This window comes from Homarus americanus, unplaced genomic scaffold (genome assembly GCF_018991925.1).
Source record: "Homarus americanus isolate GMGI-L3 unplaced genomic scaffold, GMGI_Hamer_2.0 scaffold74, whole genome shotgun sequence".
Lineage (NCBI taxonomy): Eukaryota > Metazoa > Arthropoda > Malacostraca > Decapoda > Nephropidae > Homarus > Homarus americanus.
Window position 1 is genome coordinate 6,635,840 of NW_024716951.1, and position 20,459 is coordinate 6,656,298.

The 20,459-nt window shown below is 40.9% G+C and overlaps 1 protein-coding gene across 1 annotated transcript; it reads left to right on the forward strand.

Annotated features, from left to right (window-relative positions):
* Positions 1 to 2,464: 2,464 nt before the first annotated feature.
* On the forward strand, positions 2,465 to 20,101 carry LOC121858739 (urea transporter 2-like). Its single transcript, XM_042355375.1, has 9 exons — positions 2,465 to 2,734; positions 14,718 to 14,843; positions 15,117 to 15,236; positions 15,414 to 15,568; positions 15,736 to 15,913; positions 16,199 to 16,346; positions 16,692 to 16,876; positions 17,105 to 17,242; positions 18,162 to 20,101. The coding sequence occupies exons 1-9, from the start codon at positions 2,711 to 2,713 to the stop codon at positions 18,228 to 18,230; spliced, it is 1,143 nt and encodes a 380-aa protein (XP_042211309.1). The 5' UTR covers positions 2,465 to 2,710; the 3' UTR covers positions 18,231 to 20,101.
* The last annotated feature ends 358 nt before the right edge of the window (positions 20,102 to 20,459 follow it).

Sequence of the window (20,459 nt, forward strand, 5' to 3'; positions counted from 1 at the left end):
CATCCACGCTGGCTGACCTATACGCAATTTGTGAAGGACTTCAAGTTGCGAAAGAGCAATGTAAAGAAACATATATTTTTGTTGATACTAAAAGTGCATTGGAAGCTTTGTAGAGTAAAAAATCATGTAACTTTCACATTGTTAATATCTGTAAACGACTGGTCACGGTAATGCAAGAAATGGAATGCGCTGTGCAGTTTGTATAGATTACATCACATGTGGGATTCATTTAATTGAAATGGCTGATATGTTGGCCAAAAAAGCTGCAGAAAGGATGTATATAGATATTGTTAGCAAAGTATTAGAACGATAAAGAGGGAAATGAAAAGAAAAAAGAGAGGAAAACAAAACAAAAAGAGAAGTGATTGCCATATGTAGCGAGAGTTGTCAGCACTATTTGTACGTTTTACAAAACACCAGTGTAACTTACGGGACAAACTTACCATCTGTTGATACTGTTATAATGAGACTAAGACTGGGATACAAATATTACTGGAGGGGCGGGTCAACTGTGTCATCTTAGGGATGCCCATACACTACAACATTATGTATCAAGATGTGAAAAAATCCAACCATACAGGAACAGTGAGATCACTTCTTTAAAGAAACAAGTTTGTTGGATGATTAATAATGGAAAGATTAAAGTAATTCTTGCAATGTATAAAAATTTTGCTCCAAGGATATGACATTTATCTTTGTGTAGAATTACATTATTTGTTCTTTTAATGTAGTGCAGTGTTCATGCCAAAATGAACTATTTCATTTATGTAAAAATAATTATTGTATTATGAAATTTATAACTTTTTGTAAGCCCCAGGTGAGGGTGGGTGCAGTATACTACCCTGATCTTTTGATGTAATAGTTTTATGGTTAATGAAGTATTTCAGTTTCAATTTCTGTGCATTACACCACCCACATCCTCTAAGTCAAGCTACATTTCTGTAGTTTCTCGTATGTGGATAATAATAGTCATAATTAACACAAATTTCATAAATTATTAAGCAAATTAAGGTTCATTACATAGATCAACGACTTCGTTAACTGCAGAGGATCGAGGGTTTGAGGGTTCGGTGATTCGGAGTCATTTGTAAATTCAGGGTTCATTTGAGTTTCATTTTATAATTAATTTTGCGCATTTGGAAATTAATATTAAGCTGCTCTGAGAACCCGGAATTGTCTGGGTTTGAAGTTACATACCGAAGATAGATAGATAGATATAATAAAGGTACTCAAACTATCCAGCCAGGAGCGAACTCGTAGCAATGGTTTAAAATTAGACAAATTTAGATTTAGGCGTGAGATAGGTAAACACTGGTTTAGAAATAGAGTAGTGGATGAGTGGAACAAGTTACCGAACACGCTGGGTAGCTTCAAATATAGGTTGGACGGATATATGAGCGATAGGGGTTGGTTGTAAACGGGACTGCCCAGTATGGGCCAAAAGGCCCGCTGCAATTTCCTCCATTCTTATTTTCTTATGTTCTTATATATGCAGTAGATATTAAGTAAAGTCGCCGTACAAGTTTACATTGATTCAGCATGCAAAGTATATAAACAATAACTGTGTGTTAAAATATACAAAGTAGTAGTGGAGTCGCCATATACTTGTAGAGGAAAAAATGCTAACCTAGCCTAACCTAACCTAGCCTAACCTAACCTAGCCTAACGTAACGTAACGTAACGTAACCTATCCCTTTCATCCACCCGGATAACGTTATAGGGTGTTCCCTCACGGGGTGGACGTGTGTGTATGATCCGTGCTTTCATCGGTGGATAAACGTATACCTGCATAATCTATACACATGCTGAACTGCATGCCTGCAAAGTCTATATCCACACCAAACCTATAAGATGCTTTTACAGAATTTATTATTATTTATTATTATTTTTATTATTATTATGATTATTATTATTATTATTATTATTATTATTAATATTATTATTAATATAGTCTAACCGCCCATATCTTATCTGCCGCTTGACTTTTGGTCCAAATATTTAACACACACACACACACACATACACACAAGCACTTAAGTTGAATCAAACATAAAGTGAAAGTTTGTTGTAACTCACACATAACTACTGCTCTCTGCGTGAGCCTTGGCGTACTACACAAGAGTTTTATCTAAAAAAAGGATGTTTGTACCAAATTATTATCACGCATATTATAATCGTCCTCAATTTTCACAGGTCATGTACCCAAAGCATTTCGTCTGGTCACTAAATGGTCACATTCTCTAATCCTGATATTTAACTTTAGCATATTTGTGGTTATTATTAACGCCGTGATAGAAACAGTTATATTGTGCAAAAAGACCTTAAATTCATAAGTTTGCATAATTAGGTTGTATGTGGGGGGAGGATGAGGGTGTGTTTAGGGGGAATGGGGGTATTTGGATTTGAAGATCATGCGCGCGCAGGGAGTTGGAGGGTTGGTGGGTACTCGAGGTGTGTGGCTCTGTGACACTTGTGTCCTCACTCACTTACTCCGTCCTGCCCTTACTGGAGGCCCGACTTCCCTCACCACTGTCACCACCCACGACCAAGCCCAGCAGTGGCATCCTAGAGCAACACATTATCATCCTCATCACTACATCAAGTCCCACAGAGTTGATCAGTCTGTCTGTTTGTCGGTTCCCTTTTGTCACTATCTAGAGGCGCGACCGAGTCTTCTTATATCCGGGGTAACGTCCGTCTGTGAGGAGCTATGGCTGACTTCGTGCAAAACCTGGTAAGGTGGAGAGACGTGTTGGCATTACGGTCCAGGCAATAACTTGACTGTACATAATGAAACTTTGTTTATATACTCGCTCTACACACATAGGTTATAGTACTGTATGTGTGGACCTTGATAATCAGATCATTTATGGCTCCTTCACCTCGGAGAGGTGTACACTTGAGTGAATGTAGATGAAAAAATACTATAGTTTAAGATTATAATATTTATCAAGGGCATGTGAAAACGTGTTTAAGACACAGCCTCACTGACCATACCCGACGCTCACTACAGATGTTAGTTTCCCCATCCTCACCTGTCATCATCTCGGTAGTCAAACGTTGACTTTGATGTACCGTGAGCCGCCCGCCTCACTATGGGTTTAACAAGTGGCCAGTCACCTGTAGCTAATACAGAGCTGTCCGGTATCCTGCTTAATCAGTTACCTTTGTTGTCTGTGACTAAAAAAAAAGTATGTGTTTGATCAGCGAATTGTAGGTTGAGTAAAATATTCAGGACAGAAAAATCCTGAGAAGTCCCGATTTTAGTGAGTTCGATATTCTGTAATTTAGCTGAAGTCAAACAATTAGAAGATCCTGGATCGGGTTTTGTACACTCATGGTCACTCTTCATTACATGTGTACTACGAGGCTGTTACCTGGCGTACAGTCACTAGATATATATTATGTCGAAGGAGATAACTGCATGAGTCACCCTTAAAGAGGAGTTGTATTTAAACAGAGTCAGTCGAATCAATATCGAATCATTTATTTTCACTTAACCAGAGTTTTAGAAAGTACCGGACTTTCTTACTTAAGTAAAAGTATTGTTACACTGGCAAAATGTTACTTGGATACAAGTAAAAGTATTCGAAGTTCAATGTACTCAAGTAGAAGTAAAAAAGATTCCCATTCCAAAAGTAATCAAGTACTGAAAGTAAAAACTAACAAAATAATTAATCGTCTCAAATATTAAAATAAATCAACAGTAAATTAAAAAAAAAGTTAACTAAAGATAATAATATAAGACATAGCATTACACATGTTTATTTGCAAATCTTTCTATTGAGATTAATCAATAACTGATTCTCAAAATTATGGCTGTCCAATCAGGATCTTTTAGGCCTAACTATAAGCCCTGCATGACTAAACAGACGCTCACAAGACAGAAGATGTAGGTAGTGGGATGTTAAGCTTGAGAGATAAGTCACATGATGTCGCGAAAGACCTCAGTAGTTCCATTCCATCCCCTGGGCATACCAAGTAGCTATCAAGCTCCATCAGTTGAGGAGTTTGTGGATGATTGTTGCCTCCGTAACACTGAACAAGAAAAGGGCGGCTTGGGCGCTTAAACTCCGTGTTCGTCGGTTGGATACACAGATGAAACGATATGAAAACGCATGTGATTGGTCCAGACGTGAAGAAACGCTTGTAGTTGGTAAACTTCTATTGTTTTGGGGCATGTAACGATATCAATTTCTCTTTTTTCAGTTGTATTGGAGTAAAAGTAATAGAAGAAAATACTTAAGTAAAAATACTGAAAATCATGAGTACCTTTAAAAAAGTAAATTCCCACATATGATACTTGAGTAGAGTACTCAAGTAAATTTATTTAGCTACTTTACAACTCTGCACTTAACTAATGACTTGGTAAAGAATAGAGAATGTTAAACGTGAAGTCTTATATACTTTACTTACAAATTAAACACATATTAAGGTAGAGGCTCGTGTAGTATTTAGTATTTACTGACAGGTTTCTAAATGGCCGCCTTTGAAGGTCCAACATTACCATGAAGAGCTCTGAGAAGGTCTGTATGGCGTGTCAATTTTATTTCATGATTTATGATCTTCATTAGTTTGTTATCTTCTACCATTTGACCGATCATGTTTACTTGACATTTCAAAGAATATATTATGTAAGTCACCCCACTCCCGTCAGTAAGTCACCCCACTCCCGTCAGTAAGTCATCCCACTCCCGTCAGTAAGTCATCCCACTCCCGTCAGTAAGTCACCCCACTCCCGTCAGTAAGTCACCCCACTCCCGTCAGTAAGTCACCCCACTCCCGTCAGTAAGTCATCCCACTCCCGTCAGTCATCCCACTCCCGTCAGTAAGTCATCCCACTCCCGTCAGTAAGTCATCCCACTCCCGTCAGTAAGTTATCCATTCCCGTCAGTAAGTTATCCCACTCCCGTCAGTAAGTTATCCCACTCCCGTCAGTAAGTCATCCCACTCCCGTCAGTAAGTCATCCCACTCCCGTCAGTAAGTCATCCCACTCCCGTCAGTGTAATAATAATAATAATAACAATTAACGGTTTATTGAAAGAGCTTGGCAGCCAGAAGGCTGAAAATATACAGTTACATATTTGGGGAATGGGTTTCGAATTACAAATAATATACAAGTAACATAAGTGATACAAATAAGATATTTAATAACTAGATGGGGAAAAGCTCAAACTACAGTGCATTTCAGCATAGTGACAGTGCAAGAAGCAGTATTTACTGGGAGTGAATACACTGGCTTATTACAAGTTATTGATAATTTTTACAATGGTTGGGACTGGGCTGTTCTTATAGCGATCAGTTCGTGCACATATGGGCTGGATGCGGTTGTGGTGTCGAACAGCAATTCTCGGGCTAGGGATCTCAGGTGGTAGTAGGAGCCGGTGTCGAGAATGGTGTAGAAGCTTCTTACCAAATTTGCAGATGAGGTCGTGTGTGTGTGTGTGTGTGTGTGTGTGTGTGTGTGTGTGTGTGTGTGTGTGTGTGTAATAATAATAATTAACGGTTTATTGAAAGAGCATGGCAGCCGGAAGGCTGAAAATATACAGTTACATAATTGGGGAATGGGTCTCTTGATTTACAAATAATATACAAGTAAGGTAAGTGATACAAATATGATATATAATAACAAGGTGGGAAGAAGCTGTGTGTGTGTGTATGTGCGTGGGGGGGTGGGTAAATCAAACAATAGTGTATAATATCATAGACTAAACCACTTTTAACGTCACAGGAAAAGACAAATCCAGTAGAGTTACCCCCGCCCTCCCCCGGGTCCTTGGTGGGGTTAAGACCTCTCGTTGACTACTTCACCAGTGGGGATGCGGGCAGCTGGATCCACCAACCCAGCCTTCTGTTTACTTGTTGCTTAACTCATTCATTGGTCTCCTGTGTACCTGCACGGAGAGGAGAGCTATTATCTTCTCCTTCGTTTATCACTAAGTTATCGCCTTAGATATTTCATGAACGATCTACCTCCAGGATAGATGTATCGCACAGTAGCTTTTAAAAACTTAAGGAAATCATCCTATAGGATGGTCGTCAAACGTGGGTGTCAGTGTTGCCAACTCCCCACAAAACAGGTCGGGCCATAGTATTTATTAGCGGGTGCAGAGTTGTGCCCACCCGGACGTGTGAGGACCTTGCCAGCTGGGCCGGATCCTCTCCAGGCCACAAGTACCTTTCATTCATCCACATCTACCGACCTCCTCTTACTACTGCCCCCGTTAATTTTCCTCTCAAGTCCTTAAGGTCGCGTCAACTTCCTTGCAAGCCTGTCCAATCACCCGGGCAAAGGAAGAGGCATCGAATCTAACTTAACCTAATCTAACCTAACCTAACCTAACAGTGGGATTTTATGGGATTAATTGAAGATTAGATACTCCAGTTTATTTTACCTGAAGATTAAACACCCTAACTTTACCGGCAGGGGGTAAGGTTAGGTTAATGTTAGGTTAGCGTTAGGTTAGGTTCGGTTATGTTATCTTCTTTGGTTTGGTTCGGATAGGTTAGGTTAGGTTAGGTTAGGATAGGGTACTTAACCATCAATCCAAATAAGCTGGGGAGTCGAATCTTCAGGTGATCCATAAAATGAAGAAATCCAAACCCAAGGTTGAAAAATATCCCAGTGGTGAGTGAACGTTGGCGAGAGAAAAAAAAAACACCAATGTTCTCAAGACAAGAGGATGAATGCTTTACTGTCGAGTGGAATTAATGTTTTTCTGAATGATTTTTCAACATTGGATTAAAATGTTTACATAAATTGTACTGGAATTGAGTAAAGCTCCTCAGGTAGAGTCTCGAGTTTAATAGTGGAATGTAAGAAGAAGTAGTAGTAGTAGTAGAAGCAGTAATAGTAATAATAGCAGTAGTAATAATAATAATAATAATAATAATAATAATAATAATAATAATAATAATAATAATAATAATAATACTGTCTGTTTAAACTTGTCTTTTTGGTTTAAATTTATACGCAAACTCTTTCCTGATTACAGTTTTTAGGTCAGGTTATGTTTGGCAGATCTAAAATTTCTCTCAAACAGTATCTTTGTTAGACGGGAGTTTAGCGAAGGCAATCAACTGTTATGTTCACTGAGGCTTAGAGAAGTAGATACCTTCACCAACGCGACTTCAGGTGATTCATACAATTTTCGGGTTTTTATAATATATGTAGTGTATATCTATCGACCTTTACTTAACGTCTAATGCTAATTTACACCATAAAATTTCTCCATAGATATAAATGAAAAAAAAAATGTTTAGCATTTATTTACCAAGACAGCCCTCTCCTTACCCGACATTAGGCACGCCCCACAATACCTCGCGCGCGTCAGGTTACCAAAACAAAAACACACAGTCCTTCCCAACTTTTAACCATAGCCCTTCAGTCCTTAAATCATTACCTTTGTTCTCTTACAAACAACAAAAACAAAGGCAGAATAACCATGTAATTAACACTATGCATGTGATTAGAAGCAAGCAAGCAAGCAAACAAGCACCTCGGAATTTGCATTTTGCGTACGGTGAGGCTCAAACACTGAGGAGTTGGACACACTGCTAGTACAGGAAACGCTTCATTCACCACCATCAGAGCGTAAATCAACAATGATAGAGTATGGCTCCCGCGTAGTGGTGAGGAACTACCACTCTTTATTTTTACTACAGACGTCCACTGTCTAGACTCTAGAGTTTGAGAGATCCCTTCAGTGTTTCTTTGTTGTTGTGTGTGTGTGTGTGTGTGTGTGTGTGTGTGTGTGTGTATGAGTCTTTATAATACGAGTTTATAAATTCTGTTTCCTTTTCCATCATGTGATTTATCCTAACTTAATTTTAGTTTTGTTAAGCGAGTTTTTTTTTGTATCTTATTTTCTGTCTTAGGCGAGTTTTCAATTTCCATTGTTTTACTCAATTGGCATTTTGTTTCGCTAAGTTAACGAGTGTTCCCCTTACAGCGTAGATAAGTTGAAACTCCACAAAATAATTCATTAAACACTCCTCCTGACTCTAATGTAGAACAACCATAAAATGAGGAATAAACAAGAAATAAATTGGTTATGTAATTGACATGTCTGTGTCTGTGTGTGTGTGTCAGTCAGTGATGGAGAGCGAGATCACTGTCATCAAACAGTTCCTGTCCTCGTGTTAGGCTGCGCTGGCCATAAGAGACGAGGCACCGCACGTGATTTATTACAGATTGCTCCGGACCTAGTTTATTGGGCACCCCCTTACATCCTGTGCAAGGTGAAGCGCAGAAGCGTTTACAGTGTCCATCTGGGAAGCATGCTAAGTTCATGCTTGCCTTTATGACTCATGCATTAAGGGCGTGGAAGCCTGATGGGTCATAGGTTTTGTCAGCAAGTTACATAAAGTGACAGAATGATGAGTGTGTGGGGGGAAAATTCCCGGTACAATTTATGTTTATAGCAAAGCGTGGCAGGTCCCTAATAATGTCAAGTGCCAGGCCTGTGACTAGGAGGGATATCTGGTCAGGGAGGGAAGAGGTGTTGGTAACGGCTGGGGACCTGCAGGAGGAGGTCATAGGGCAAGTGAGGATGCAGTGAGAAAGAGTGTGAGAGTCGGGTTGGCCATATATAAAAGGCAAGCATGAGCTCCTCATGCTTCGCAGTTGGGCACTGTAAACGCTTCTGCGCTTCACCTTGCACAGGATGTAAGGGGGTGCCCAATAAACTAGCCCCTTCCGGGACAATCTGTAATCTGTTGGCCACAAAGTTTACAAACAGTGCGGCCAGGCTCAGGGTTGCCAATGTACTCCCATAGGTACCTGTACCCTAGGTGCAGTCTCATGTATATAATCTGTTGAGATCGAGTCAGAGATTGATACTCTTTGTAGTGGCGGTTGGAGTCACCGGTTACAGCGTCATAGTGGCCTAGTGTGACGCTGCCCCGTTGTTTCAGGTGTGTCCATTTTACGTCGAATGCTTCTCGTTGTGTGGCGTGTATGCGAGATTTGAGATGATTCAGGGAGAGGGCGAGGGTGGCTTCAATATCTTCTTCTTGTGTAGCTTCTTTGGCAAGCAGGTCAACAGTGTCACAGGCAGTTATTCCTATATGTGACGGGATCCAAATAAACTTGACACGGATGTCATCAGTTTGTTCTAGCCCGGCGACGGCGGCTAGTGTGTGTTGGGTGGCAGGGGAGGAGGGGGGAGGGGGGGCGTAATTTGAGCCTCGCTAACCCAGAAGTGCTGTCATTGATTATATAAGGAGGTTCCGGCGTTCAGTGCGAGCATAGGTCGCCCCCTCACGAATACCCGCGAGGATGGCTATGCTTTCAGTGTCAGTGGAGGAGGCTCAGTCGTGGACCCTGATTTTCTTGCGGGCCTGGCGCTCAAGAATCCACACATCTGCGCTGGCCATAAGAGACGAGGCACCGCACATGTACCTCGGCATTCCCTCAACCATAGACTGGGGTTAAGTGTGTTTATCTAACTTCCTTTTCAAGTCTCTCTCTCTCTCTCTCTCTCTCTCTCTCTCTCTCTCTCCTTCCTTCTCGTCAATGAAAAATATGACGAAGAAATAGTTTGTATATAGAATTAGTTGAGAGGTTTTAACGAATACAGTTTCTGGAGTATAGATATGTAAAATATTAATGTACTGTATATCTGAAAATGTACCGAGCCGAACCTAACAGCTGCTAAGATAAAAACCACGACGTCTTGCCTTAACTAAGAAAAAAAAATCAGTCTGCGTTCATGGGAGACAAAAAAGAGCAATTAAAAACAACGATGATAAACATAAATAAAATATTTAATTAATGCACCCCGACATGATAGTGTATAAATGAATAGAAGCAACAGACAGACAGACCGACAGACCGACAGACAGGCAGACAGACAGACAGACAGACAGACAGACAGACACACAGACAGACAGACACACAGACAGACTCTCTTTCTCCCTTTCTCTCTTTCTTTCTCTCTATCTATTTATCTTTCTATCTATCTCTCTTTCAGGATCGTATAAACCACAAACACACCAATGATTTTATTTTTTCTTCAGGGGATGACTCGGCTGACTCTTAACTCTTAGGTTCCATAAGAGGGCAGTAAAGGCTATCCCTGAGTAGATAATGTGTAGGCATTCACACACACACACATCAGCTGCTTCCTCTCTCATACACGACGACCAGCATCACCCTGCAACGCCATCACCACCATTTTGCAACATCACCACCACCGCTACCTTGCAATATCATCGTCGTTACCACCATCGCCATCATTACTACCATTCTATATCATCACCAACACCACCACCACTCTACAACATCATCACCACCCTGCAACACACCACCACCACTCTACAACATCATCACCACCACTCTACAACATCATCACTACCACCCTGCAACACCACCACCCTACAACACCACCACCCTACACCACCACCACCACCCTACAACAATATCACCACCACCCTACAACAACATCACCACCTATAATACCACCACCACCTATAATACCACCACCATCACCCTACAACACCACCACCACCCTACAACATCATCACCATCCTTCAACATCACCACCACCACCACCCTACAACATCACCACCATCCTGCAACACCACCACCCTACAACATAATCACCATCCTGCAACACCACCACCATCCTGCACACACCACCACCCTACAACATAATCACCATCCTGCAACACCACCATCATCCTGCAACACCACCACCCTACAACATCACCACCACCTTGCAACACCACCACCACCACCACCAGCCAACAACACCATTCCTACTATCTTACAGCACTTGGCTTTGATGTTAATTGCAATTTTCAATAATCTTACACTTGACGATTCATTATCCGGAGGTTGACCTTGTAGTGCCACTGAACCTCGATTTGTGTAGGTTCATCGGCTGAGGTCACCTTGGAGTGGGAACTAACTTGTATAATTACCCAGTATTAAGTATTGTTGACCCTGAACATGTAACAACGTATTGATGTACCTGTAGACACACGCACGCATACACACACACACACACACACACACACACACACACACACACACACACACACACACACACACACACATGCATCTCAGGGTGGATATTTTATAAGCTGAACATTACGAGAATCCTAACGCATTGATGATACTGGTTTAAGCTTTAACCGTTTGAGGACACTGGTCTAAGAGCTTTAACCCTTGAGGACAATAGTCTAAGCTTTAGCACCTTGAAGACAATAGTTTAATATTTAACCCCTTTAACCCCTTTGATAGAATTGGTCTAAGCTTCAACCCGTTGAGGACAATAATCTAAGCTTTAACCCTTCAAGGATGATAATCTAAGCTCAAATCCTTAAGTAGTTCAAGAATCTTCCTCAAGTTAGTTCACGTAATCAATAAGTAAGGAGGGTAAAAAGTTAGTCATAGTTTGCCATAGAATTCCAGATTTGTCATTAGTATCGAGTCTAGTCCACCGTCACATAACAAAGCCTATAGTCACATGACGGAGCCTGCCTTCACAAAACAGAGCCCACGGTCACGTAACAGAGCCCACCGTTACATAACAGATCCCACCGTTACATAACAGATCCCTCCGTCACATAACAGATCCCACCGTTACATAACAGATCCCACCGTTACATAACAGAGCCCACCGTCACATAACAGATCCCACCGTTACATAACAGAGCCCACCGTTACATAACAGATCCCACCGTTACATAACAGATCCCACCGTTACATAACAGATCCCTCCGTCACATAACATATTAACCAAAATTGTGTATATGTGTAAAAAAAGAAAAGTGAGACGAAAAAAAATAATAATTGCGTTAAATAGGAAATACTATATGGCCCAATATTGTGTAAATAAAATGTAAAAATTAGTTACTAGAAAGAACAAGAGTCAACACAAAGAGAAAGTTTCAGTATATTGTAAAAATCTTCAGCAAATAACACGAATGACGCGTTAAAAAAGAGAGGATTATGGTCGTTTTATTCTGACAATCAACTGGTCACGTTTCGTCCAGGCAAAATATGGGGGATTTAGATTGCAATTGTAATCCTCAACGTTAGGTTAGGTTAGTATAGGTTAGTTTAGGTTAGGTTAGGTTAGGTTAGGTTTTATCTCAAGGCATCATGAGAGAATTAGCTTAATGGACAACACAACCCATCAACACTAACATGTCATACACAGTAAAACAATTCAACACACAACAACATTGACCTTTCGCTCTATTGAATTTTATAATAATTCAAGAACTAATAAGTGATTTGAGTTTTTTTATTCCTTGTGTTCTCGGAGAGGAATGGAACAGTAGACAACAGGTGATATAATGTTTAGTACTGGCGTTGACATCTTGGTCAAGGAAACAGTAAATAGTGACAGACCAATTTTATCCCACTGTACCTGGTGTGCCTCTGTGTAAACAAGAAGCACAAGCAGGCCCCTAGCAACAATAGAATTACCAAAAGTCGGCATTATGGTTCTTATAGTCACTATAAGTCCCCTCCCCCCCACCCCCCACAAACCCCCCCTTCTCTCCACACTATGTCTTTAATGCATACTCACCAGAGACGCCGGTAAAAAAAATAAATAAAAAAAACCCGCATCCCTTTTTTTTCTGGTCAGTTTCTAAACGTCCCAGTAGACATCAATTAATTCAACGAGGGTCAGCAGCTGTGACCTCGTAGTGGACCAACAAGAACCGGTCTTAAGAAAATTACGCACTTAATTATGTACACAAAAAAGAGCTACAAAAGACAAGAACAATTTCACAAATTAATATTTCCCACGGTTAGGAATTTAAGTTATTCGTTCCCAACTTTGTAAACAAAGCGAGAAACGTTCATACATTCACGTCTGTTTCTGGCTACAGTATAGGAGTTGGTTACCGTGGCAGACGATACTCATTTACGGGAGTTTAAATATGTTCTGAACAACACTGCTTTAATGAGGAAACAGCTAATGTATTATATCTATCACTTATACACCAATACAATACACTCAATCGAATAGCGGTCATCGTTTTTCGAATCTTCACTACGAAAAATATCTCCCACATAAAAAACTCGCAAGAAAAAAAAAAAAAAAACACGATGATGGACAATTGTGTGCGTGTGTCTACAGATGGTTCCCGGTTCAGTACACCCAAACCAGTTACTGTCTGGGTCTGATGATCTGCTGTTACTGTTGCTGGTGTTTTTCTCACTACCACGACGCGACGATGTTTTGTTCAGGCATCTTGTCTTTCTCCTCGACCAGCAGGGATGACTGTGCGTGTGTGTCTGTGTGTCTGTGGGTAACAATTTCTCCATTAACAGTTGTAAGACTGGACTAGATGTTGATGCTCGTGATGTTGATGATAATGATAATGAAGACAATGATGATGATGATAGATGACTCGAGGTTCTTTAAGTGTGTTAAGAGAAGGAAGAAAGAATGGGTAACCGAGAGACAAGGAAGAGAAAAATGTTAAGAGAAAAGGTCATAAGAAGGAAAAGGAAAGAGAGACAGGAAGAAAAACAACATATATATAAACAAAGAGAGAGTAACGAAGAGGGAAGTGGTTAAAGAGGGGGAGTCCTCTTAGGGTCAAGGCGTGTGATGAAGATTAATTTATTCTGTTTTGCGTAGAACTTCTTAGTGTGGGAACAATACACACACACACACACACACATACACACACACACACACACACACACACACACACACACACATACACACAGAGATCCATATGTCCATACGCACGATTTTAACATTTAAAGATCACTTAGCTGACCTAATAGTCCACTCAAGCTCAATAAACCCATCACGTACACACACACACACACACACACACACACACACACATAAACTATATACAGAATCCTCCACACCAGAATTATATACCAAGATAATGTGTGAAGCAAACAAACACGTCAAATGAGTCTTGGTTACTTTAGCGAGTCGTGGTTCGTCATTAGGAGGAGATTGAAAAATTTTATGGATTACTCGTGACTAAAAGGGGTTATGAGTTCTTCTAAGCGGTAGTATTTAACGCTGCCGCCAGGAGTGTATGGTACAGTCTGACGTCCTATGGTAAACGTTATCATAAAATCCTTTCATCTGTTTTGTGTTTTTATGTAGTTACAGTGAAACCTCCATATAATGGACTTCTCTCTCCATATAATCCGTTAAATGGAGGGTTTCACATCTAATGGACCCACGATATATTACACTTTCATCTCGATGTAGTTCGTTAGATAGAGGTTACAATTCTAACGGACAGTCGATATAACAGAATTTCCTCTCCATATAGTCCGTTAAATAGAGGTTTTATTGTATATGATTATTCCTTTACAGATATAATTTATTCTATGGTTTGTATAATTCTTCTCACGTGTTGATTCTATTGTTATATAGGTATGACGTCACGAGCTACCATCACTCAACCACAGCTACAGTAACAACCAAAACATTTGACTCTGTGTCTTTGATTTATGGCTCCCATAACTCCCATATAGAGGTCGGATGAGGGGATTTCTGGGGCCCAGGAGTGGTGCTAAGGGGGTCTCTGGGGCCCAGGACTGATGATAAGGGGGTTTCTGGGTCCCAGGAGTGAATTAATTCATCATTTCTTAGTTTCTACGTGTATTTCCGTGAAAGCCTGGGTTGCTGGCTCGGGTGGTGTTAGGCGTAGGTGTCGCATACATCAGGAGGGCGTGTATGGACTAACAAGGTGTTTGTATCTCCCTGGTCAGCCCGGGGCGTTGGCGTGGGTGGTGGGTGATGCGCCAGCTGCGAGAGACGCTCTGGCCAAGTTCAGCTGGAAGTCCCCAGCTGTCGTCGTGAAGGTCCTGGACAGTGTGCTGAGGGGCATCGCACAGGTACGTTTGTGTGTCTCTGTTACTTCGTGTCTTAGTCTGGTGCTTTCTGTTTCTGTTTTTTTATTTTTTACTTTTTATCTGTCCCTGTCTCTCTGACTGCTCGTTTCTATGCCTGGCCTTCTGCACGTTTGTCTGCTGTTTTCTTTGCATCTGTTCTCTATTTTTCCAAGTGTCAGTTTTCCATTATGTCATTAAGTTTCTTGGTTTTACTATTTTATCAATGAACTGATCTTATTTTTTCATTACGTTATCAATAACATTTGTTGTCTCCAGGTGGCCTTCGGTAACAACCCCATCTCTGGGCTGCTCATCCTGATTGGTCTGTTCGTCGGCAACGTCATGAGCGGGTTAGGCGCCGTCGTCTGTTCCCTCACCTCAGTCTTCGTTGCTAAGGTTAGCTAAATTTTCAAAAGTTATTTGTTGTAATAAACTAAAGCCTTCTGAATGGTGATTAGTTACCATGGTAACCGAAGTAATTGAAATAAAAATCTTTACATGAGGCTAAATAACACGGCAGTTGAAGCATTTAAAACAGTAACCACGACACACAACCTTTACTCCTTTGTCCAGTTGTTATGCTGGCAAGACGACGCCATAGCCGCTGGTCACAGTAACTTTAACGCCGTGTTGATAGGCACTGTCTCCACCGCCCTCTACCCCCTCGTCTTCCACACGCCACTCTCACCAGCCGTCTGGGGATACATTATCGTTGCTGCCATGTTCACGTATGTACACCTGGCACTATTGTCACTGTCAGGCACTGTTATCTGAGCTTACTGCAGTGCCTTATCAGTGTCACTGTCTTTCATTTCCCAAATTTATTTTCTCTTGGCTATTGTTTGAATTGCTCTTGAGTTGTCAAGAATTCTACACCAGTGAGTGTCTCCCACAGCGTGTGCGTTATGGCAGGGCTGGGTAGGATCCTGGAGGGCCACAACATCCCCGCCTACACACTGCCCTTCAACATCGCTATCTCCACCACCTTCTTGTGTATGAAGGCCGCGGGCTTCGGCGAAGAGGCCTCCCCAGCGCCTTCTGAGGAGCCCGATACCGGCCTACAGTGGGACCAGGTGAGGTAACTTGTTTCGATGAGACCAAGTGAAGTAGCCTTTTTCAAGGGAACAAGATGAGTCAGCTTGTTTTAGTGGAACTAGCTGAAACCAGGAGCGGTTCCTCTTGTCAGGCAAAGTGGGAGAGTTTGAATCCTGGACGCACTTCCGAGAAGCTCATCTCTTGACAGGTGAAGCTAAAGTTGTTGAATGCAAAGTCTATATATCCTATAGACCTTGGTTGAACGGTGGTTTTCGTGACTACGAAGTCTTGAGTCACTAATGAAGACGTCTGCTTACTTACAGGTGTTCCTGGGAACGTTGTTGTCTGCCGGGCACGTGTGGGCTGTGGAAAGCGTCGCCTGTTCTGTTCTTGTACTCTTGGGACTCTTCATCTTCTCCCCTACCCTCACCCTCGTCAGCTACCTGGGAGCCACCCTCGGCACCTTGACAGGTGAGTACCACACCTTGGGGCCACACTCAGACCATCACATCAAAAGACTACATAGGTAGCTTGAGAGTCGTGACTACACCACTGAGTTGTCCTTTGCTCCTGACGGATTACTCCCACACCGAGCCCGTTCTCATCACAGTACTAACTGCAGTGGTTTAAATATTAGCAGAACTATGATACGTAGTCGATAATTTGCTTACCAAATCAGCCTTATAGAACTGTAGTAATATTATATAGTGAAAATATTCTTCTGTACCTTTTGCCTCTTAGTTCGTCCCTTCAGTCTTGTATTAACTACCGCATAAGCGATAAGTTTCTCCTGCCTACACGTTAACTGATACACAGGTCTGGTGGTGTCGTCTGCACCCTACACGCTGGTCTATCACGGTATCTGGGGGTACAACGGGTTCCTGGCGGCCGGCTCCATCGCCTTCTTCATGGCCCCCACCCCGAGGGTCATTCTCGTCGCCGCCATCAACGCAGTCTTCGCCACCTACCTTCAGGCTGCACTTATTCCCGTTTACGCCGCAGTAAGTACATGTACCTTTGCTCTCTCTCTGTTGAAGTAAGTCAGATGTGTAGGAAGAGGCTGGGTTTTACATCATAAGAACACACAGTTTCAGCTTATCAAAATAGTATCTGTGGAATTGTTTTATTCTTTCAATCTATGTTAATAATTCTCAATTGTTTTTGATCAACCCTCGTTCTTTTCGTCTATAAAAAGTTGTCAATGTTCACCATATGTTCTCCTCTACCAGAACGGGCTGCCGGTGTTCACCTTCCCATTCTGCCTGGCCTCAGTGCTGTTCTTGGCGACGGCCATGGCCATGGGCCCCAGCACCCTGCGTGTCACTAGCCCTTCGTTCCCTGAGCTACACCTCGTACAGTACAATCAAGTAAGTACAACACCCACAAGTAAATATTGTACAGTTACTTTCAGAACGTAATTCATCCTTAAGCAAATATCTAACACTCGGGTAATTCTTCTTAACCAAGTGCAGTATGTCAGCAGCCGCTGAGTGAACAATATTATTCCCGTTGATTCAAGAGTCAAGGCTGCCTCCTAGATGTCCTCCTGGTTGACACTGTCACATTTCAGGGAAGTATTTATGTTTCCTCTTACCATGAGTGCCAATAAGAGCAGCCATCACCATGCTATCAAATAACAAATCGTTTATGAAAGCTATACCAAGAGGACACCCGATCGCCACCTGCTTGTTGTCATGTTATTTCCAAGTAGGAGATATTTCAGACTAGTAACTAGACCATCCTCAGTCTCAAGTGTGATGATGTCATGTTATCTTTTGATGTCGAGTTTGGCAACGTCTTTACATTAAGGTTATGTTAGTCTCTGGTCTAAGGAGTGTGCTGGCCAAGAGGAAAACACTCCCGCTTTTTGTTTCAAGGGTCGCTCGGGACACCCCTAACCCACCAAGCTGTGAATAGATACCTAAGTTTACAGTTGGGAGAGTGAAAGTGATCGAGTGCAGTGCCAGCCACGCTACCTTTTACACTATCCCTAATGGTCCGTCGAGTCTAGGAACTCACTTTCACTTTCTGATATATTGCTTTTTAAGTTATGGTGAGATCAGAGAGAGAGAGAGAGAGAGAGAGAGAGAGAGAGAGAGAGAGAGAGAGAGAGAGAGAGAGAGCTTGCCATTGCATCATGTCTGGCTGTTTGTGTGTGCCTGTCTTCTCACTCATACCGATGCAAGTTTCAAGTGAAGTGAGAGAACGAGATGGAGAGGGACAACATATTGTACAGATCAAAACACATACACTGTCGCCATCATTTATCTCCTTGTGTCTTTCCAGAAATCTCGTATCGTGGCCACTAAGGACAACCGAGATGGGGACGAGACTACCACCGAGCCCATGGTCTAACACACCCACTTTGAAGACCCTGAAGACCCTGGAGGTAGGGCCTTTCTGAGCCCTGAGGACCTTAAAACCTTGAATACCCAGAAGGCCCTGTGAAGTCTCAAGACCTATACACCCCTCACCTACCATCGCCCCAAGGACACCACCAAGACCCCTTTAACCTTACATCAGGGTACCGTCACCTAACATTGTCTTAGGGCACTCAACAGGTAACATCAACAACTAGCTCGTTAACCTATATCATCACCACCATCAATAAAGAATAGACAACCTGTTTTTTTCCTGCTTTTCAACACCAAACTCAACCAGGAGAGTCAATTTGGTCGCTTAAACAACGAGTCAACCATTGATTTCTATACAGGCTGGTGCAAGATGAAGTATATGATAGTAATTCTATTCTAAATGGACGTAGAAGTTCAAATATAGCTTTACTCACCCCCACTGCTGTACTCTCTCTTTGGTTTTCTGGAGATTAATAAAACGCATAATGTATCCCAGAAAACAACATTCAGCTAATGATTTTGACGTAAACAGATTAATTTATACCTACTTTTACACCACCCTGTATAAGGTTGCGAGGTGAGGTGAGGTGTGTGTAGTTCCGAGTGTCATGTGAGGGAGGCAGGTAGATATATGAGAAGGAAAGATTTTTATGTTATTTTATTTTTGTTGTATGTCAAGATAGTTATATATTTTGCTGCTAACTAAACTTTGTATGCAAGTTAATTTAGGTCCGTATTGTTTTAATTTCTTATTTCTTCACCTTAAAAAATACTTGGGTTATACTTGCTTGAGAACTGATTTTTTTTGTATGTGTCTGGAGTTTTCTGCATAAATATTTTAATGCTTACAAACTTTTGCCATTTTAAAGAGAATTTAAAAGAATAGTTGTTGTTGTTTTAACTCGAGACACCGCAGATTACTCATATATCGTTTGTTTGTTTGTCTGTTCTAGATGCTAAATATTAATTATCTACGCATCTATACCGCTGCATGAAGAGAAATTAACATAGAATAATATTAAAGATTCATGTAATATGTAGGAGATAGAAAAATATTATGAAAATTATGTGGATAATTATTTCTCATATTTTCTTATGTGAAGTCTAAAAGAAATATATTTACTCATTAATTAAAGGCCATTATAGAACTGCATTCACCTGAGCGCCACAATAACATTTAAAAAAGTAAGTATTATGTATTTTCGTTCATTTATATTGATGAAAGGTCCCACTAACACCTTATTGGGGTCTGGGAGTCATTATACAGTCGTAATTAAATCAAGGAACATAAAACCTCACAGAAAGATGCCTCACTACAGATATTATGAACGTTTTAGAAGTGATGCATATTTGACTATTATACAGGGGGTCACAGGGGTCAAAATGCACACATCGATATATAGGTTTGGATTTTGGGTTCATTTTCCACTGGAGTTCATTCAGTAGACTTAGTAAAAATATGTCATCCCCCCCCCCTACGCCCCCATAGGTCAAAGGTAAAAGGTCATCAATGTTTCCTGAGGTATTGAACGGGGTAGACATATTGCAATAGGTAACAACTGGTAATATTGTAATTAATATATTCATTTAACCATTGAATCAATATCACTCTTGAAATACTTGTAATAGTGAATTTCTTAAAGGGGATTTCAAATGTTTATTCTTGTCTGTAGTTTGTTTTAAAATAAATGATCTATTACAGTAATATAATGGTAATACTTTTATTCTATATATTTTTACCTGTCCATATCTTTATTCATAATTATTTCCTACGTGTTTTGTTTTGTTTATATTTTCTGTTATTGTAAAAAAAAAAAGTTCTCTGATAGCAACAAAAGCTCTGATGTTTATGAATACATGATGTAAGATTTTTGTTGTTGTTTAATGGTCCTTCTGTGAACAAAATAACTACTGAGTTTGTCTTCCCCCAATTTTCTTCCTTAAGCAAAGAAATTATTGTTTTCATTATAAAAAAAAATCTTAAGAAAAAAAAAAAAAAATTGTCTTCACTAAAAACAAGTATTAATTAGTTTTCTTTCTTCTCATTATAAGAATCAGAAAAGAAAAACATGTTTAGATAATGCGGGATAATATAAAAACAAAAGAGACTTAAGAATTGATTAAAAGAAATGGCTCTCTCAGTCAGTCCGTCAGTCAGTCACCAAGGTATGTATTTATAGAGCTGGGGACGCAGTACAGAGGCCACAGTGGCTTTAATAAGTGTTAACTC

Excerpts from the sequence above, each read along its gene's own strand:
- LOC121858739 (XM_042355375.1), top strand. The coding sequence starts at position 2,711 with ATGGCTGACTTCGTGCAAAACCTG. Across the intron at positions 15,237-15,413 it reads CCTCAGTCTTCGTTGCTAAG|TTGTTATGCTGGCAAGACGA; the intron begins GTTAGCTAAATT and ends TCCTTTGTCCAG. Across the intron at positions 15,569-15,735 it reads ATCGTTGCTGCCATGTTCAC|CGTGTGCGTTATGGCAGGGC; the intron begins GTATGTACACCT and ends TGTCTCCCACAG.